The sequence below is a fragment of the Rhinolophus sinicus genome, chromosome 16 (assembly GCF_057876585.1).
Source record: "Rhinolophus sinicus isolate RSI-liver-muscle chromosome 16, RSI-T2T, whole genome shotgun sequence".
NCBI classification, from domain to species: domain Eukaryota; kingdom Metazoa; phylum Chordata; class Mammalia; order Chiroptera; family Rhinolophidae; genus Rhinolophus; species Rhinolophus sinicus.
In genome coordinates, this window is record NC_142516.1 from 147,916,900 (window position 1) to 147,938,383 (window position 21,484).

Below are 21,484 nucleotides of genomic sequence, written 5' to 3' on the forward strand. Positions count from 1 at the left end.
CCCACATCCTCCATGGACAACTCAGCAAGCATTCCTCCTGAGACTACAAGTTCCACATCTGGGCTGCATCAGCAAGCACATCCCAGCCCACATGGCCACAAAGACCTTCGCTTTCTCCAGCCTATGCTGGTTGGAGAGCCATACATGTCTTTCCTCCCCTCCACGGGGGTCCTGAGACTGAGTGTTCACGTGCACAAACTGCTCCACCTCCCTTCAGAGAGCTTTGGCCGGCACCATACCCTGCTCGCTGCACCATGTGTCATGCAGGGATTCTAGTCCTGCTGCCCACACAAGAACGCAGGACATGGTCAGGCCAAAAAGGAACACCCACGGAGCCATGGATAGGGGAGTCATACCTCTATATTCTCGCTGACGGCTGGGTTGGAGACACAGGAAGCAGGAGCGACATGATCCGTAGCCTGCCGTCCGCTTCTCTGCCAACCAACTAACCCCGTGCTAACTGCAATCCACTGCTTGCTAGCTCAGCCACAGCAATTATATCAGTAGGTAACGGCTAACCGGTAACAGCTGATGGCCAACTAGTCACAGCTGATGGCCACCTATTGCCTGAGCCAGCACCTTTCCACATGAGGCCGAGAGCCTGGAAACTGCTCTCTGGGACTCTGTCCCCACACTAGTGACACCACCATTTCTTTAGAACTCCTTTCTTACAAAAGCACTGAGTTTTGTTGGCAGAAGTTCACAGGTGTTGAAACTGTCCATGGAAAGAAACAAGCAAAACTGTCCTATAACAGTTTCCATGATTCCCACACTTGTTTTCATGTGGTCCTCTTCGTTTAATTATTTCAACATTTGCATTTATTTTATTGTGGTAAAAAAAAAAGTTTAGAACATAAAATTTACCATCTTAATCATTTTTAAGTGTACGTTTACTTCACTAGTGTTAAGTATGTCCATATTGTTGGGAAATGGATCTTCAGAACTTTTAATCCTGCAGATCTGAAACTGTACCCATTGAAGAGCAACTCCCCCTTGCCCCCTCCCCCAGCCCTAACCACCACTTTCATTGTTTAATTTTTCAGAAGACAATTCAGTTTCCTAATAAGAAGAACATTCTGCCCTGCTAGTCTAGCAAGTTGCTTTTGGAATCATGTCTAGTTTAAATACCCCTGTGTTAGAGGCCAATCAGAATTACTGTGTCTTTAAAAAACCAAAAAAAAGTATTCAGAGGAGATGAAGATTGGTGATACTACTTGAAGACACATATAGCTCACATAACATCCAAATCCTTTTTATTTCCTGTTAGTTGATTTATCTCATGTTCACCCAGTGGTCTGAAACTTAGGGTCTGAAAACCCTAAGTTTTACATGTTCTCTAAAAGGCATATTACTGACTTTGGTATACAGATCAGACAAAGTACCAGGAAATTACTAATTCATGGTCAAAGAGTGAGAATTAGTAGAAAAACTCACGCATCTGGACTTCTGCCATTGAGAAAACAATTACATTCCCCTCCCTGGTACACCATGGAGAGATTGACACTTCCCAAAGCCACCTGTGAAATCCTTAGGAAAGGAAAACAACCGTTGCATCTCTTGTTGAATTTAGTCCCTTGCACTAAGAAGAGGCTCATGCATGCTAATCAAGAAAAGATAGAATGACTCTGGGAGCAGAAAGGAAAATACTAAGGAGTGACAGCCAAGGGGTGTTTTACTGATCTGTAAAATCAGGTTTGTATTATTCATTATTGTCTGCATGGTTCTGGCCAATTCATAAACTATTAACAATACAAGGCCCATTTTCCCAAATAAATTGCACTAGGAAATAGAAATCAGCCCACAACAATTGAGTAGGGAAGAAACCTTTTACAACTGGTTGGGGCAGTCATTATCTCTGCCTTACTTGGGTGTTGTCAGGCAGCAAGTTACCATTTTTGTTTTCTCTTGGGGCGTGTGTGTGTGTGTGTGTGTGTGTGTGTGTGTGTGTGTGTGTGTTGAGATGTATGCTGATTTCCCATCCCCCAAATGTCTTCTTTTCTTCCATGGAGAGTGGGTTCTAAGATGTGTTGCTGTAGCAACAATGTTCTGGCTGCCCCAATGTCCCTTTCTTTTTTAAAAAAAATTTTTAGGGGGAATGTTGGGGAACAGTGTGTTTCTCCAGGGCTCATCAGCTCCAAGTTGTCCTTCAATCTAGTTGTGGAGGGTGCAGCTCAGCTCCAAGTTCAGTTGCCGTTTTCAATCTTCAGTTGCAGGGGGCGCAGCCCACCATCCCATGCAGGAATTGAACCGGCAACTTTGTTGTCGAGAGCTCGCGCTCTAACCAACTGAGCCATCCAGCTGCCCCCCAATGTCCCTTTCTTGGTAGCATGTTTCAGAATTGGTGTTACTGGACCCTTACCCAGATGTTAAGAATCTGCTTTCCTTGGCCACCCATGCCTCTGTTTCTTGAGACAGAAGCAGTGTTTGTCTTTCTACTGGTGGGCCCTTACTCATGTTGACTGATGAGATTTTTCTGGATGCCACAGCTTGGCAGCAGACTTTGGCTTCATTCTCAAAAAAGCTCCTCCTCTTCCCCTCTCCCAGCTCCCTCAGTTCCCATTCCTCATTAAGCTGTTGTCCCCACATCTCTTTCCTCCCCTTCCCCTTGTCTCTCTAATCTCTAGATCTTTTGTGTCCTCATTTTGGTTCCCCTATTCATGACATAAATTGAGGACTTGGGCAGACACTTGAAAGCTTTTCAGTGACCACAAGTCATGTATCCCTTCCTTTGCTTGGTACTTTCTGTACCCGCCCATGGGACAATTAATAATAAATCCGTAAAATGTGTTTCAGTAATTCTCTTGCTTTACATTCTCAGGGACAGCTCTCAGGGAGGTATAAGGAAGTGGCAGCCCTCAGAACTTCTTCTGTCCTGTATCTTCAAACAGTTTGGCATTGATCGGTGTCAATAAATAGTGAATGGGATTAGAACTAATGGAAGGGGGACGGCTTAAAGGAAATCTGGAGACACTAGGTTCAGTATAGGCTAAGTTACCCTGGTTCAGTGCAAGACTCGAATGCTGCCTGGGTTTACAGCGGCCACAACAAATAAGGAATGTCAGTGGTGGAGGATAAGAAGGTGGAGAAAAGGGCCCAGTAAAGAGAGCAGTCATTGAGTGTTTGTTGGGATGTTATGGCATAGAGAGGATCCTGAAGCACATAAATTTCCATAGTTTTTGGACTTAAGAAAAAAATATGGGCTGCAAATGGCACAGAAAGTGAGAAGCCTCTTTAGTGATGCACTTCACAGGAAGAACCAAAGCAATGCACATGTACTGGCCAGAGGCCCATGGGAGGGCCAGGAGAGGACAAGAAGAGTCAGCTAGAGCTGTAGGGGGGAGGAGAACCAGTGGACAGCTTGGCACAGCCCTGCCCTGGTGTGGCCAGCAGGAGATGGCCACAGGAGAAACCCACGTGAAACAAGTCAAATTCTTCCCAAGATTTCCACTTTCTCCTTTGTGCGTTATCAGATTCACGTTTCTCTCCTTGTCATATTCTCTTCAGTTTTTTACTAATTATTAGTCTTGGGTAATTCCTGTTTTCATTTGATCAGCATTGGTTGTAACGTACCAAATCCATGACCTTCCTGGCTGACTTCCTGGGTTAGAGAGCAGGTGTGAACAAGCCACGCTCCCCTCCTCTCACTGGCTTGTGGAGGGGCTCTGGTGGGTTCTGAGTGGTGGCCTTTCAGTGTCCAAAAGGGAAGGAACCTCATCAGTTGGTACACGTCAGAAGTGGAGATTATCATAATTGCTGTTGAAGAGAATAAAATTGTGTGCCTTTGATGCAGCATATAACACTTTGTATAATACTCATTAATATCCAGTCCAGTAGGTTCTGTGGGATGAAACGTCCCAGACACCATGGCTGAAGATCCATGCATATCGCTGCCCTGTGATTTATGGGTATGGTGTGGGGACATGTCCTTACTGGTGTTCCACGTTAGGCAGGAGCCTGTTTGTGGAGGTCTGATGCAGAACACGTGGCCTAGTGGGGCCCTGACATCTTGAAACCTAGGCAATTCTCCAACTCACCTCGTGGCGGAGGTTCCGAGGCAGGTGGGGGTGGGGGTCTTGGCGAGAAAGTGTGTTTTGAAGCAGTGAAGGGTCGAGTTTCATTTTGATTTCTATGTTACCTATCTGCATGTGTGAACAAATACAAAGTTCATTGTCTTCTATTTAAAATGTACTGTTGGGATTAATACCTGTTGTTAAGTGCTTATTGTACTATATCAGGCTTTATACACACATGTACGTAAGTGGTTTACGAGTATACAATCGTCTTATTCATTCCTTAACAGCCCCATTAGGTAGGCATCCTATTATTATCCCCATTTTACAAAGGAGGGAACAGAGGCTTGGAAGTGACATGGCTTGGTCATAGAATAAGTGGCAGAGGCAGGATTTGAACTCGGTTCTGTCTGGTTTCAATACCCACACTCCAAACTGCAAATGACACTGCGTCTACTTCAAGTATTTGAGTTGGAGTGATTTATTTTCTTCATGTCCAGGATGGTCGCCAAACCACCACCTCCTCATACCTCTTACTTCTGCTTTCCAAACACAGGCCCGGCTCCTCTTCTGCTCAGAATGAATGATGGTGGATGCCGGGATGACATCCCCGGCGGCCTCCCACGGTGAGCTCCCCAGTCCAAACCAAATGGTGAGATAAAGCCCATTGGGGGTGTCATTTCCTCACCCCTCCAAAAGTAATTCAGTTGTTTCTGCTTGTCAAATGCTTCTGTTTCCTCGCTAAGCCCGTATTAGTCATTGGGATATGTCAGTATGTGAATGGATTTACTGTGTTCCAACAGCTGCTGAGCTCCAAGCACATGCCCCACACATGGCAGAAACAGGAGCTGAGCGGGGGCGGGGGGGGGGGGTAGCAAACAACCAGGATCCCTGCAATTACGTCTAGGCCCTGAGATGGGAGAGAGAATGTGAGGAGGAGAAACTGTCAATCCTCTATTCAGAAGTGATCTGTCCCCATGTAGCCCCCACCTTGGCAAAGTGATGAGGACATTTTCTGTATGGGGAGAAGACAACCCTATAAAAATTTCCTCTCTGAGGCATGGATCGTCCCCACTCGGAACAGAGCCCATCTGTCCAACAGTGTCTGAAATAGCACCGGACTGCCAGCAAAGGAGTGTCCATTGTCACACGCACATTTGGACCGCAGGTAGTCCACATGGGCCCCTGTAATTCAAGTCAAAACAGCCTCTTCTGTGACAGGGAGGCGGGGAGTGAAAGTGGTAGTTGTGATTGCAACAACCTGGAGGATTGTTTTTCTAAGCATTTCTGCCAGTGGCCACTGAGGATTCTTTGTGTGCGGCACCTGCAGGAGATCTCGAAATTTAGGCAGCGATCAAATTCCAAATTAAACACCTAAGCACTGCTTGTGAGCTGGAGAGGTAGCCCGGTCGTACAGACCTGCGTTTGGGAAACACCAGTATTTGACTGTCCTTGCTGCCTTTATGGAAACCCTCCTAAAAGGCTTTCCCAACATTATGAATTAGATGCTGGGGTTTAAAACTAGCCGGCCAACAGAGCTCAGGAAATAGTCTGCTTTGAGACTCTGGCCTCAGCATTTTCTAGAGTGGGCTATTATCCAGTTACGTGGAGATTTGTTTTTACTGTTTTTACACAGTGGGACCTTTAGCTTCCATCTGGCCTTTTGTGACTCCTTTTTCAGAGATGAGCAGTGGTCAGATTGTAGCAAACATTTTCTCCTTTTCCAAATACTAACTTTAACATCAGTGAGGGAAAGAATCAAGATGGTGTCCTCTGGGATTGAGGTTTATAAAAGATTTCTTATGGCGTGTCATCGTAGCTTAACACGGGCTGTCAGACTACTCGCTTAGTATCCTGAACCTGTGCCTCTCTGGCTTTGGGACCTTAGGCAAATGACTTATCATCTTCAAGTCTCAGCTTCTTCATCTATAAAATGGGGATAATGGTCATGAGAACTAACTTGTTAGATTGTTTTGTGAATTTAAATGAGTTGATTAACAAAATGCTTAATACAGTACTTGGCACATAAAGCACTTAATACATTACTAGAGTATTGTCTAAAGATGAAGATGAAAATAGTTTTTTTATGTTTCTTTTTGTCCACTTCTCCCTCCTGAGGGAGTGTAAGGTTTACTCTTCGGTTTGGGGAGCTGGAATTTGAGCACAAACACAGGCCCCAGAAAGGCAGAAGGCCCAGCCATTGTGAGGTCAGTGTGGAAAAGCCGAGGTACAGACAATGGGGAGATGAGGCACCAACCTTGGGCTTGGTGGCCAGAGGTGCAGAGAGGGACAATGTCCGAACGAACAGGCCAGGGACAAGTTAGGGGTATGGGTAGCGGTCCCAGATGATTGCTCTTTGGGGTGCTTGAGTAGATAACATTAGGTTTTAGGGATGGCAGAAGTGAGGTGGATTTTTTTTTTAAAAGATGGTAGTAAAATATATACATAATATAAACTTTACCATTTTAACCATGTTTAAGAGTGCAGTTCAGGTCATTAGGTCATAAGAACACTGACATTGTTGTGTAACCATCACCACCATCCATCTCCGGAAAGTTTTTATGTTCCCAAGCTGAGACTCTCTACCTACTAAACAGTAACTCCCTATGGCTCCCTCCCCGGCTCCTGGCAACCACTGTGCTACTTTCTGACTCTATGAATTTGATGATTCTAGGAACCTCATGTAAGTAGAATCATACAATATTTGTCCTTTTGTGACTGACTTCTTTCACTTAGCATAAGTTTGTCAATATTGTAGCACGTGTCAGAATTTTCTTCAATTTAAGGCTAAGTAATATTCTAGTGTAAGGATAGACCACATTTTATTTGTCAATTCATCTGTTGATGGACATCTGGGTTGTTTCCGTCTTTTGGCTACTGTGAATACTGCTGCTGGGAATACTGACACACAAGTTTGAACCCCTGCTTTCAATTGTTTTGGGTCTATACCCAGAAGTGGAATTGCTGGATCATATGGTAATTCTATACTTAATTTTCAGAAAAACCGTTATACTGTTTTCCATAGCAGTTGCACCATTTTACGCCCCCACCAGCAGTGCACAAGGGTTCCAATTTCTCACTGATACTTATTTTCTGTTTTTAAAAAATTTGCATCGAGAATTGCCATCTTAATGGGTGAGAAATGGTATCTCATTGAGGACTGATGTTTAGAGGAGTCATTAAAGAATCAGTCTCTAAACAAAAGTCATGACCAGCACAATGCCTGGCACATGTTGAATTTTTAATAACTGACCCTCCTTTAAGGAGCTGGCAATTGGAGTGTATAGGACCAAATCATTTGTACTCCCTGGATTCTTAGCTCTTCCTGGGTGTAGACCCTATTTGGAGACAGGTGGCAACCTTGACAGTGAGATTTTACGGCACCAAAATGTCCATCTGGCCCCAAAGGTGGCCTTTGTCGGGCGGGCTGACATCCCCAGCAGGAAGGTTACCTGTTAACGTGGAACCGAGTCACTGGGAGGAGCAGCACAACACGCCAGTGTGAGTGCCTGGCTGGCTGTCACCTGGCAGAGTCCTGGGACAGTGGTCTGGGCATGCGTGTTGGGAAAGGCAGGGAGAAGGTCTGAAGCTGGAGACCTTGTTCAGGCAGCAGAAGCCAGGCAGCCTGGGATGGAAAGGAAGGCCTCCGACAGTCCAGGGGTAGTGGATTGTTTAGGGCCAGCACTTGTGTTGCTGGGGCAGTGGCTGCAAGAGGGGAAATGTCCCCACTCGTGTCACAATTCCTGTGTGGCTTCTCCATACCTTTGTGTGATTCCCACTCACTCCATGACCTCGTCGGTGTCTCCATCTCCCATTTACTTTGTTTCTCTCCTGTCCTGAATGTACCCTGAGCACATGTCTCTACTTCCTAGCTTCCTCCCACTTCTTTGGGCATTAGTACTGGTATTTCTCACCACCTGGGTCTTTACTAGAAAATCTAAAAGGCTTGATTTATCCTTGTTCTAGATGGAAAGTAGCTTCAGGCTAAATGTGCCAAGTGGGATTTAGAGCAAAACAAGGATTCTGGAGAACCCAGGTATTTGTTCTTTCTATACTTGTGAACACATTGTTGTCAGAAGGGCTATGGCAGTTGATGGGGATACAAGTGACAGAGGTACTCACTCCCACTCTTGAGGAGTCTGTTGTGTGGCCAGAAACACAAATGTGGAAGCCAGTGGTGTGGACAGTTTAAGTGTGACGGGTACTATAATGAAGGTCATATAGGGACCAACAGGGACACAAAGGAGCAGTTGGGGGTGGGTGGGTCAGGAAAGAGAAGGTGACACACAATACACTCAACTCTGGTACAGCATGACATAATTGGGGTTTGGAACCTTGCAGAATCCAGGAACCCACGGTGCTATTCTATATATGGAATTATTTCTCTACTTAATTTTCTTATTGTGCATTTATGTTTTAAGAGAGACCATATATTGGAAAATGAAAGGTCATCATCTGGGGTTCCAGGCAGACTTTTATATCCTGGACCTGGTAACACAGCAGTTACTTTACACGTGTTTCCCTATGGCTTATTCCTTACAGGACTCTGTTGGGGGATTTGCAAACTGATGCTTATGCTTTGAAAACCCCGTGTCGAAAAACATATTAGCTTAGTATCAAGTAGAAAGCGTTTCTTATTTACTTAGAGATGGTCAAAAAAATCGAAGTGTATATCAAAGAAACTTTAGCTATTGGGTTGATCAAAAGGAAAATGAAATGATGTTAAAACATTATACTTTGAAACTCACGCGTAAATGAAAAATACAAGGAGAGGGAAGCTTTCATTGCAGTTCAAACTTTAGCCATTAAAATGAATTGAAAATGGAAACAAACATCACCATGAACTAAATTCAAGTGGCTCCCTTTGACAAAATAAAGAATATTGTTAATCATTAGTATTACAGAATTTTTCAGGCCCTTGAGAACTGGGATCCAGAAATCCAAATCAAGTTTAAAACAGCACGACCTCCATTGTATACGATTTGAATAAGAGACTGGTTAGGGGTGTGCTTAATGTTTCATTTATTTATAATCATCCTGCAAATCTCTACTGTGTATATTCCACCAGCCCCCCACCAAATGTATTCATCTCCCCTTTCGAAAGCTGGTATATACACTTAAGGTTAGTGATAATAACTAGTAAATCTATTGTTACAATGACTGCAGCTGCGAGTGCAGCGTTTCATTGTCAGTTCAACAAATACTTTAAAAACAAGATTTAAATTTTTTTTTTGCAAGTTGTAAATCTACGTGTTGTTTTATTGTAAAAAGAAAATGTAATCTTTTCTTTATTTTTTATTTTGGAGATACCATCACATAGCTTTTTGTAAGTCCAGATATTGGCAAAAAAAAAAAAAGGTTTCAAGTGACTGCTAGTGATTTTTAGGCAGCAATTTATTCAACTATTTCCTCCTATTTCTAAAATACATAGAAAAGCGATATGCCTGCTTTCTTGAAGGATTTTCCAGGGCTTTACCCTCCAAGTGAAGTGATCCTGAATTCAGTCTGGTTGTCAGTTTCATTAAGAAGGAAGTAGCTCATCTAAGTACAAATGCGCTTCAGCAACGGTCTGTCATGCTGACAGTGGCACTTGCAAGGAGCACCCAGATGGCGGAAGAAGCTTTCTAACTACAGTTGGAAATATTGTAAGAATAATTCATTTATTTTAGAGTTGGTGATGGTAGATTTTTGTTTTTTTGTTTTTTCGTTTTTAAAGACTTCTTCGTGGGCTTGGACTTTTCTTGGGTAGCAAAGTGAAATCTGCAAGCCTTGGGCCTCTGCGACAGTCACAGGTTTAGAAGACTCTCCCAGGGCTCTCCCAGGAGGACGGTTACACCCAGTTTCCACCTCACACTCCTTATTTTATCCCATATAACCTCCTGATTGGAACACTATGCTCACATATTTAACAAACATATACTTGTAGTTCCTTACGGTTTAGCAGCAATGTCTTTTCTCTCAAAAGTAAGATATTTTTGAAATGATGTGTTGACTAAGAAATTATGGGTCAGAGACATGTCTAGGATCAGGTGGTTCAGGTAAGAAGGAAGGAAGTTTTGAAGCTGTTAGAAACCCTTGTTGACGTTTTGGGCTGTCAGCTTGGCCAACTGGTAAAATGAAGAAAGATAGTTTAATTTCCTAATAGAAATCTGGTGTGGGCTAGAGGAATATTTAATAATTTGGTGATCAAGACTTTCAACTGGATAGTTGAAGTGCAGGAGACAGTTGTCAACATTTTGTTGGAACTCACATAAAAATCCGGATCATAAGTTAATTCCAAGGGAATGGCATACTTCTCAGTTTGCCAAAATTATAAAATGGTCGATAGTAAAATAGTGAGATCTGAGCAATAGGTAATGAGACTGACCCTGGATGTCCTGTCTGGTCATGGAACATGAGAATTTTTGTGTGTTTTGGGGGTTAGGCAGGGGAGGGCTTGGGAGGACATACTATTTTGGGGTGCTCCATGTTAGCCAGGAGTCATGGGAATTTGCCTACCCTGTTCATGTCTGAGTTTGAATGGTTACACGTAGGTTCTGTATATGATTTTAATGTCTTTCTTGGTTTGAAAGAGTCTTTGCATAAAAGTGCTTTTGAGGAATATCTGCATGAAGCTGGGAGCCATTTAGGGAACTGTCATAGAGATTCTTCCAGACTCATGGGCAAGGGAGAGCTACTGCAGGAAAAAGGGCAAACACATTGGATTAGCAAAAGTAATAGCCCAGGAAAGGGGGAATGAGTTGGTCTCACCACCATGTGGCCAACAAGGCATGCTCCAAGCTTGCACTACCAAGGAGCGTTTTTAGCAAAGGGAGATACCACATGACTTTCTTTCCTGGTAAAGCATATAAAGCGTAGATTTGAGCAGAGGTGGCCAAATCAATGCCAAGCTTCTCTTTGGAGAATTAAGGCCATGGAAATGAGGGAAGAGATGCAGAGAGCAAAGACAGTGGATGGGATAAAAGTGAAAAGACTACTGCAGTGCTTTCCAACCTTTTATCCACCGTGGCACACAGAGAAAACAATATTTTTATAGCAACTGGGCAGCTCTTGGCAGGAAATGACTAGCTTGGAAGCTCCAGCCATTCCTGGCCCTGTTTAGCCACCCAAGAGTTGAGTTGATGAGAGGCTCAGGCTCACGTCTGTAACCCATTCTTTCATTGTGATTGGGGAAACTCTGGTCTGGTGAGCATCATGAATACACAGTGACAAGATGGAGGTCATGGAGCCCTTTTAGAATATGATGAAAGTTATGGGCCTCTCTCCCCAGAAAGACCATGATGTGTATACGCATAGAATTTTGCTCACAATTTCAAAGGATTTGTGGAAATGCTCGTCTACTTCTGGACCTCTGGACAAGAACTCTTGCATTAGATAATTAATCAAGGAAAGAGTGTTGATGAAGAAATGAAGGCAAAGTCATATGGATAAATTCAGCAAATCAGATTAAAAAATCCACCTAAAGAAGGACAGAATCACAGACCCATAGGGTTTTAAAAGATCTTTCTATAAAGCTCTGGCTTTGGAAATGGTTCAAAGCCTGGGACACCAAGCAGAAAATATCCAGGCCATGTAATTAGATGCAAACCATTGAGCCATTGCAGTGGTTGAGCAGGTTGCTTCTCTCTACATTGTCTGCTTTTGAAAGGTATTCCTGTTAACTTGGTGCAGGTGATTGTTTGGTAAATGGTCAGTTCAATGGCACAATTTTAATTTCTAAATCCCTTTCTTCCAAACGTTTTTCAAATGGAAGCTTCTTTAATTTCCTCACTATGCATGGCAGAATGGGCAGGGTGTGGTGAAGGATGCCAGGGCATGGACTTCCCAGTTTGACAGGGGCTGCTTGGATGCTTTTTGCCCCCAGGGCTCTGCTCCTTGGTTCATAGTCATTTTCACTTGCCCAAATAAGTCCATCTGTACTCTCAAAGCACCTAGAATGCTACGATGACAGGTACTCAAAACAAGACATTCAGGGCTAAACGCCTTACCAATTATTTCTGAAACAAAATAAAAACCAGATCGAAAAGACTAAATAGTGAGTAAGGGATGGTGCATCAGTGTTACCTTGAAATATGCATGACTTCTGTTAGTTTAATCTCAGGTCTCACATCACATGAAAGTTGTGTCTTTGCAAAATACAGCCTGGAGGGATATTTTGCCAGTGTCGTGCTCTGGTGAGTTAATACGCATTTAAACAGTTTTTATAACAGATTATTTACCAACGGGAACAGAATGTCTTGGCAAGGCATGCCTTTGAGAGAGCTGTTCTATCACACTAGCTAATTCCATTATTTCCAAATAATTTGCACATACCTCCTAGTTCTTATAGGTTCTCTCAAGCTCTTCCCTCTACTGGTGAAAGGAAACAACTGACATGTAGGTGAGATTATGTTGCCCTCTGGTGTCAGCCAATCCAAAAGAAAGAGCTAGAACTCTGGAAGGGGATAAGAAGTAGAAGGAAGTAGAAACAAGATACTCGATACCAGGAGAAAGATGGAGAGATGAAGTGGGAAGAAGGTGGATAAGCCTGGCATGCTATACCCATTGGATCTCCTTCTTGCTGGTGAACAACAGGATTTCAACTCCTCATCTGGCTGCGGAGTAGAGTGATACCATCAGAGCTATTTACCTGATGACCTTGGAGTCTCTGTGGTCTGTGATGGGGAAGAATAGGTTCATGGGGAGATGGGGCTTGGCCCTTCTCTTTGGGGAACCGATTTGGAAGAGAACTGTGTTATGGCTAACTATCAGAATTGCAGGTTCCTGTCTGAGGACTCACCTCTTCCTTGAGAGGGAGACCGAGACTGCCATCCCTTTTAGGACTGTCCAACAATACCCCCAAATGGGGGCTGGGCCCCACTGTCTAGCTCTTCAGTGTAAACCTGGACGTGAGGGCCTTGGTGGTGGTGGCGTGATGGTGACAGTACCACTGGTCCCTGGAGGTCCTCCTTGCCCCAGCTCTTCCCCTCTTGCCCTGCTGTCAGGCTTGGCCCACTCTGGCTGTGCTTGTTGGGCACATAAGCAGCCTATTAAAATCGTGAGTCATTTTTAGATGGATCTGTCCTGTCATTGACTTTTTATGCTCTATATAGGACAGACGTGTCTTCTTGCTACAAAGTGTGGAAAGTCAGTGAAATATTGACGGTTTTTCTTTAAAAACAATCTATTTAAAGAAATCAAGCCGATTCTCAGAACTAGAGCAAAAATGTGGGCAAAGTCTGGACAGAGGCATGGAGAGGTCAAGCATTCCATCTTTGGTCAAGACTAGAGGAGCTAATGGAGCCATGGAAAGGAATCCCTTGGGGAGCAGAACCCAGAGCAGAACAGGGATGCTGGGTTACTGGAAAGGGGCAGGAAGTGAGACAAAGGAGGAAAGTTGAGAGAAGGATGCCTCATCAGGTGCGAGTTCCTTTTGTAGATTCTTCTGGGATCTTTAAATCCTAGTTCAAAAGACAGTCAAGCTAAGAGTTCTGATGTATTCCCTGGGCTGGCAGAACTCTTGAGTGAAAGAGGATTAATAGCCTAGCACTTAGCACCCAGTAAATTCAAGACAAATTATTGAATGAATGAGTGAAATATTGCAACTGATACTGTTATTGGTTTTCAAACAGAGGGATTGTAGATGGATGTTAAATAAGAAAAAAAAAGGGAAAACAGATTCTTTTTCAACACTCCCCCCTCCCCCCCAATGACCATGTAAAATGCTCAGGTTAGAACTATTTAGATGTGTGGAAACTATGAAAGACTGGAAAATATAAGAGAAGTTTAGTGGGAGAAAAGAAAACCAGTAGAATAATTTTCAAAGATAGCTAATTCACAGATTTGTAAATTAATTTATTTAATAATTATGAAATTGAAACAGAAGTAAGCATAATAACAGTTGTTTCCTCAAACTCTGTTCTATAGGCAAGGCTTTACATTTGGGGGTTGAGTCAGGAACCCAACCGGGGCACTTCCTGTTTTTGTCCCCAGCAATTCTCCCCACAGGGGAGACCAGCTCAGGTTAATGCATATGAATATCTAGGATTGGATTTTCGAGCAAAGAAGGGTGGTGTGTGAGAGATCAGACCCATTTACCTAGGTGCCTTCCGGGTGGTCTATGCCTTTGAACTTCTTGTCTTTGAGGACCCATCTACCTCAACCCACTTCCCTTGCATTTGCTCCCTCAGAGGAAGTGGCTGAGTTTATTCTACTCTAGCACTGGCGTTGCCTGTAACCTCAGTGCTCTTTTCTAGAAAAAGATTTGGTGAGATTCCTTGTATTCAGACTAGGTTGTTCCTTAAGAAATCGATTCATTTTGGCTTCATTTTTATTTGTCAAAATATGAGCTATACTACTATGGATCAATCATTTTGCTAAATCTTTCTCCTCCCTGCCCCGCCCCCATCTTTCTTTGTAAGTCAAATCTATTTTGTATTACCCAAGCAACAAAATGATTTACAAAATGTAAGAGAGGGACAATCTATTCTGTGGTTAGAAGGCAATAAAAAATATTTATGTGTGCCTGGCTGATGCTGACTTTTGGAGAGCGTTCACTTGTAAACTGAAAGCTGGGGAAAATGAGAAATGAAAAGCCAGCCCTCAGGGTTCTAATTCTGAGTACACGTCTTCTTAGGAAAAAAATAAATCCTCATTTTTCTTGGTTTCAGAATCTGTATTTGTCAACTGAAGCTGTTAACTTGGAACCCTCTGTTAGTAATGCTGTGCGGAGTTGTAGCTGATTTTCATAAAGCCGATTCTCAGAACTGGGGTTTGGAGATTGCAGTCGGGGGAGAGGCACTGGGGGTGGTGGTGTCAATCCTTAAAAGGCAACACGGCTGGTTTCCTGGGGCACAGGTGGGGCCAGAGGGCTCTGAGATTCGAACTCTTCCTAGGCCTCATCTTTCCCTTTATCTTCCTCCCTCTCTCAAATAATAATGCCCTTGTGAAGAAAAAATATTTTTTAAATTAAAAAAAAGCAGACGATGATAAAGGCTTGTTTCATTCTCCTACCGGTGGCATCATCCACCTTGCTGAGGCCTAACTGCAGCCCAGTGTTGGGTGTGCAGGAGATTTAGGGCAGTTGGGCTCACATTGTAAACCTGCTTACACCCTGGCTGATGAATCAGTAGTAAAGCTTTGCTCTGTAATATTTGTACGGAAAATGCAATGTTTGCACAATAAAGCTCTCCAGATTTTTAAGCCGTAGGAGTGAAGCCAGTTTACAATCAGTGATAACAGGTTTCCCTCACTGCCATTACCACAAATAGTATCTTATTTCAGCAAAATGGTGGCAACCAGCAGGAGGGCCAACAATACAGATTTTAATCAGAAAATTTAATTTTATATACAATTCACAGTTGTGCACGGTGAGAAATGTTTCTCACTGCATGAACTTTCAGGACTCAGCTCTGAGCAAAAGGAGTTTCAATTTATGTAACGCCTTTCTCAGCAAACAATACCCCTAAGCACTTCCTTGGTAATATATGGCTTAAAATTACCCAGGATATTTATTTGGAGCAATTAAAGGAAGCGGCTGCATTCCACACAAATCCGTTTTTAATGTAGACATTAAATTGGCCAAGATTTCAATGCTGAGTTTCTCTCCCGCTGCACTGTGTTTTCTGCCCGGATTTGCTCCCTTGTAAAGCAACTTTCCGCCTGGGCTCATTTTGTTTCCCAGCTGACTTGTAAACTCTCGGAAGAGAAGCCTACCATGGAACTATTGACAGTCTTTACATGAAGAGCCCTGGGTTTGGTGGAGTTGACTTGCGGGATGGGCACAGGGAAGAGAGGAGGGTCACAGGCTGTTCCGTGGATAACTGAGAAATGCCAGCCCTTGACTAATTTGCTGTCCTTGAGCATGGGCTGTGTCCAAAGGATGCAAGGCTACTTTCTCTGGGTGGGGAAAGCAGGATCTGCTCCTCTGTGTGATGGTAGGGGGACGTCACATACATACTTGGTAAGAGCAGGCTGTGACACAATCAGAGGGGTGAGGTGGGGGCAGGGGTCAGACAGAGAGGGGAGGCAGAGTCAGAAAGGGTTAGGCTGAGTCAGAGAGGATTAGAGAGTCAGAGTAGGGCGGATGAAGCAGAGATACAAGGCCAAGGCTAAGCTTCTCAGGGACCAGCCCTCCTGATTGAAGAGGGGACAGGAACTCATGTTTGAGGCCTTCATACAGAGGTCCAGTTGGGAGGAGGTAATGAAAGTGGCTCCAGAAATAGAGGTAAGTCAGCCCTGAATTAGGAGAAGCTAGAGAAGGCATGGGTGGCCAGATGGCTCAGCTGGTTAGAGCGCAAGCTCTCAACAACAAGGTTGCCAGTTCTATTCCCACATGGGATGGTGGGCTGTGCCCCCTACAACGAAAGATTGAAAACGGCAACTAGACTTGGAGCTGAGCTGCACCCTCCACAACTAGATTGGAGGACAACTACTTGCAGCTGATGGGTCCTGGAGAAACACACTGTTCCCCAATATTCCCCAATACAAATTAAATATATATATTTATACATATACAATACAAATATATATATATATATATATATATATATATATATATATATATATATATATATACACATACATACATATTTCCTTCCAGTCTTAAAGCAAATAGAGAGAGAGGAGCTGGAGACGGTCCTGTCCACCTGGCCCATCCCCAAAGGCACCAAAGGCACCTCTCTGAGAGTCAAATGTCCCCTCCCATAGGGACTGGGTGGACTCCCTGCGTGTGTGGGGATCCTTTCATTCCCCACCCCTCACCCCTCCTACCACTGCTCCACTGCTGGCCTTCACTCTTCCCAAGTGACCTTGAGTTCATCAACAGTTAATGTTGAGTGGGGGGCAACAGTGGCTTAAACAGGAGCATCAGGAGCATCCCAGCCCTGTTTTATGTTATGCCAGGACCCTGGCAGTGGAGTCATGAAGGCACTGTGCCTGGCTGGGGGGAAGACAGAGCTGGGCTTAACACTGATGGCATCCACCATTGACTGAGAGCCCACTCCAGCTGCGTACCATTACATATGACATTTAATCCTTGCAGCGATCTGGGAGGCAGGTCCTATTTACCCAAGAGGAATTGGAGGCTCAGAGAGGGATAAGTAACTTGCATAGCTGAGGTCACAGAGGTAGCTAGTGGCCATGGACACACAAGGGGAGGCAAAGTAGGACCTGCTCCATTGTATTCTCTCAGGAGTCAAGGTTGACTGGGCATTTTGGGAGCTGGGCTTCAGACATGTGAGAAGGGCAGTTGTATGGGTGGCTCCTGTGGCAGGGCACTGGGAAAAACCACCCTGAGGCCCAGAGGGTAAGATTTAGTCCAGAGACACCAGCAGGCCCTGGTCAGCAGTCACTGCCTGGGGCCCTGTTTAGAAAGTATTTCTGAGCCTGAATTTAGACACAATTAGAAAGAACACTGAGGTTGATTAGTAATGTCTGTCCTGGACCAGGGAGGGGAAGTAGTTGTTGTTTAGAATGAATTTACAATACAATCCTGGTTTAGGTGTTTCTTTGCTTTAAGAATTGTTTTCATCCGGTCAGGTGCTCATTATTTTCCACAAACAGGAATCTAACCTTTCCTTCCCTTAGTAACCTGAGTCCTCAGCTTTGAAGTTGCTTTTGGTCACAAGTCCTATTAGGGAAGAAGAATCAGACATGCACAAAGAGAAACCCAAACAGAGAGTTCTTAATGAGAGTTTAAAATGCAGAGAACAGAGGAAAGATTTATTTCATGTATATTTATATTTGGTACTTAGTACAAGTCTGGCACTACCCTGAATGTTTTACAAGATATTAACTCATTTACTCTTCATAACAACCCTGTGCTACAGCTCCCAGTGTTATACTAATTTTTACAAATGGGACAATGAAACCCAGAGAGGCTAAGCAATGTGTCCAAGGTCATACAGCTTTGTGAACTCGGGCAGTCTGATACCAGAGTCTACATGAGTAAATGACAGTGAACTGCCTCTCTATCGTGTACATATTTTTGTTTTGCTGTCCGTGTGGTATTGTGCTTTTTGTGCTTCATGTTTGTTTTCCAGACTAGACTGTGAAATTTGAAGGAAGGGATTATGTTTTACTATGACACATAAGAGGAGCTTAAACATGAGTACGGACTATTAGTGGTAGACTTTAGGAATCAATCACGTTTGTACTTGAATCATTTTTCTATTTGTGTGTCTGGCTCCTCCAGGACAGCAAGCTTTTAGGGATGGGACTCAGTTACATATTTCTGTATCCCCAGCATCTAACACAATACAGAGGAGAATATCTCTTATTTGTACATTAATTCATTAACTGATTAATTTAGCAAAAATTTATTAAGGGCAACTACCACACTAGATCTACGAAATGAACAAATTAGATAAACTTTCTGTCTCTGTAGTTTAATTTTAACCTCACAAGAATAGATGTAGAAAAATGATGTTGACAGTCTTTAAATTTGACACATATGTCCATTTTACAAAGAATAATACTAGCTTATTTGTTATTGCTAATTATCAATTCCCTCCTTACTATACCATGTGAGAAATAAAGTTGCAAACAGTCATTTTATTCCTACTTTCCTTACCAAGGGGCATTGGTTGCCCATTTTAGTCAGATCTAATATTTAAAGTTAAGAGAGAGCCCTTTTGGTAGGGTCAGTGGAAGAATTATTGGGCTTCCACAACGCGAGGGCAGGCTGTTCCATCTCCTTTTGTTATGTGAAAACTTCAAGCATTATTAAGTGAAGACAGATAGTACACTTGCCTTTTGGTATTTCTGTGAAGGCTTGCTTGCAGCATGCCGCTTGGAAGCAGGAATGATTCCACAAACGGTCAGACATGCACCCTCCTCCAAACCGCCCTTGGCACCAGGTCCAGGTGTCTAAACAGAGCAGACTGGCCCTCTGCCCTGGAAGAAGGAATGCCGAGATTGGAGAGTGGAGCATTATATTTTTCAGGATCTCTTTTTCTACCACCGAGGCAGGATCTTAAAAATGTCCTTGACTGCTTTTCTGATCCTCTGAGGCTGCTAATTGCATCAGAGATTCCTCCTTACAGAGAAGGAAAATGCTGTTTCCAAGGACTCACAAGGAATGAGTGGCAGAGCTGAGACTGGAACTCAGGTCACTTCCTGTGAGTCCTGAGTGCTTTCCTCTCCCCGGCACAGCCAAGGCTGTCCTCCTAGTGAGGGAACATGACCATGGTGCCCAAGTCAGAAGGAGCCCCTTGGCAGCTCATGCCCAGAGTCCTGGCAGCAGGATGTTTCAGCCCATAGGACAATTATGTGGTGGGGCTTCTCTATTCAGGGTCATAGGGTGTAATCATATAATGATCAAAAGCAGGGCTTCAACAGATTTTTATTCGTAACTAGCTGCAACCTGAGTTTTAAAATTTTGATGTAGGTACGTATATATTTAATGAAAAATTTGGAAATATAAAAATGTAAAAGGAAGTAAAAATAAAAAATCACTCATAGTCTTGTCATCCAAACATAGTAATTGCTAACTTTTTGGGCGTGTTTTCTTCTGATGTTATGATTTCTTTTTAACACGGTTGTACTCACATTGTAATTATAATAGGCACTAACATTTGTCAAGGACCTACTATGTGTCAAGTATGGTTATTTATATGTGTTAACTCATATAAGTCTCATAAAAATCCTATGAGGTAGTTAGTTACTATTACCTCCATTTCACAGAAAATAAAAACAAGGCTCAGGGAGGTTAGTACCTTGCCCGAGGTTCCTCAGCTAAGTGGGGGAGCCAGGCGGTCCAGTTTTTCTGAACTTGTCTTTATATTAAACAAGTTTTTTTGAACTTGTCTTTATATTAAACACATTTTCTTTTCTTCAGAAACACCAGCTTTAGTGGCTGCCTAATATTCCAGCAAGTAAATGTCCCACAGTTTACTTAACCAGTCCTCTGTAATTTAAATAATGCAACTGAGAACTAAGTAGGGAATGAGGCTTTTTCTGTATTTAGGATCACAGCATTTCCTTAGCATAAATTCCTAGATCTAGATTTAAAAGGCACAACAAGATGACAATAAGTCTGTTGATTCACATTGCCAAATATTTTTTAAGAGGAATGTACCTGGTCATACTGACACCAGCCCTGTGTGTGCTGGTCCTTGGAGGTTTATCACTCAAAAAATGATTAATGAATTTGATAGGCAATAAAAACCAAAAAACAAAAAAACAAACATTGTTTTCAGTGGTTTTCCTTGCCATTAAAACTTTTAAATCTTTTTATAAACATTCTTTTTTTTATGGCTGCGTGAGCATCTACCTCTAAGATACTTTTAGATTTCTTCCTTTTTTTGGTCTCAGACCTGGAAACAGTTCTTGGTTGATTTGTGTGTTTTTTGTAAAGGATAATGAAGAATAATTAGAACAGAATTGGGGGTGAGGGCAGGGAGGGAGGGGAGAGAACACGAATAAGAAAAGCCTCCTCTGTCCACCCTGCTTTCACTTCTGATGGAACTACTGGACCACAGGGGCCTTAGGGCCACCTCCAGGATTACTCTCTTAGCCCTCACTAACACAGTGATGTTACTTACACAGTCACATAATAGAAGCTCAATAAATAGCTGCTGGAGGAGTGAACGAATGAATATATGCTACGTAGGTCTGCCATATGTTAACCTACTGTCTGGTAGTAACTCTGTAGCTTTAATCATTGCATCTCAGTCCCTTGGTTTAAAAAAAAAAAAAGGTTTGCATCTGTGATCCCAGGTCCTGGCCTTATTAGGATTCTAGAAGAGTGGCCAACCAGAGGTCTTTTAGCCCAAGGCAGATAATTGAGATCAAAGCTTCCTGCATCTCTCCGGGGAGGTCCTGGCCTGAGAGAATCAGGCCCTCAAGTCAAAAGGACTGGAGCTCTCCTTTTCCCTTCGTGACCTGCAAGCACACCATCTCTGTACAGGGAAAGGGGAGAAGGAGGGAGATTAGGGGAATGGGGGGAAGGTGAGGAAGGTGTTGTCCTTGGGGGAGGCAGTGTGAGGGAAAGTGTTTACAAAGATGGCTCAAAGGCCCCCTGAACCCCTAGCTGAGGCTTCCTACTAGAAGGAGCCCTGGCTCAGCATATCCTCTCTTGCTGTCCCGAAGCCGTCAGAGATGGTGGCTAAGCTCAATCCTATCTTCATGGGACTGGGAGTCACTCGAATGAGTTATTTGATATCCCTTTGCCTCCATTTGAATAAAAACTGTACAGTGTAAAGTTCCACCGTTCAGGTATTTTGAGATCTTCAGATGACACTCAGACAAAAATTGCATTTCGCCTATATGTTTTACATATATGTAAGAAAAATAAATTTTCAGAATATGATCCTGCCACCGAACAGGTCAAAATTTAAGTGAAATATATAGGCAGGCAGCCATCCATACAAATGTACCTTATTTTAAAAATTAAATGTGAGACATTTCGAGGCTATGTCTATTCCCACATCTTCAGTGATCAGTCGAGGATGTGAATGTGTATAAAATTAGAAAGCATGTCACGTGGGGGGAAT

At 43.3% G+C, this 21,484-nt stretch overlaps 1 protein-coding gene and 1 long non-coding RNA gene across 6 annotated transcripts in view; one reads left to right on the plus strand and one right to left on the minus strand.

The window, feature by feature from the left end:
• The window catches only part of LOC141571018 (uncharacterized), a 100,454-nt gene that overhangs the window by 18,876 nt on the left and 60,094 nt on the right, over positions 1-21,484 (plus strand). The window contains exon 2 of the long non-coding RNA XR_016019160.1: positions 4,567-4,662. This is a non-coding gene — a long non-coding RNA (uncharacterized LOC141571018). The remainder of the gene's footprint in view (positions 1-4,566; positions 4,663-21,484) is intronic.
• The window catches only part of CLYBL (citramalyl-CoA lyase), a 232,115-nt gene continuing 228,321 nt past the window's right edge, over positions 17,691-21,484 (minus strand). For all 5 annotated transcript variants that reach the window (XM_074329490.2, XM_074329487.2, XM_088792795.1 and 2 more), the window contains one exon: positions 17,691-18,884. Coding sequence is in view for 1 of the 5 variants with exons in the window: in XM_088792795.1 (XP_088648921.1) it covers positions 18,858-18,884 (27 nt within the window). In the remaining 4 variants the exon portion in view is untranslated. The remainder of the gene's footprint in view (positions 18,885-21,484) is intronic.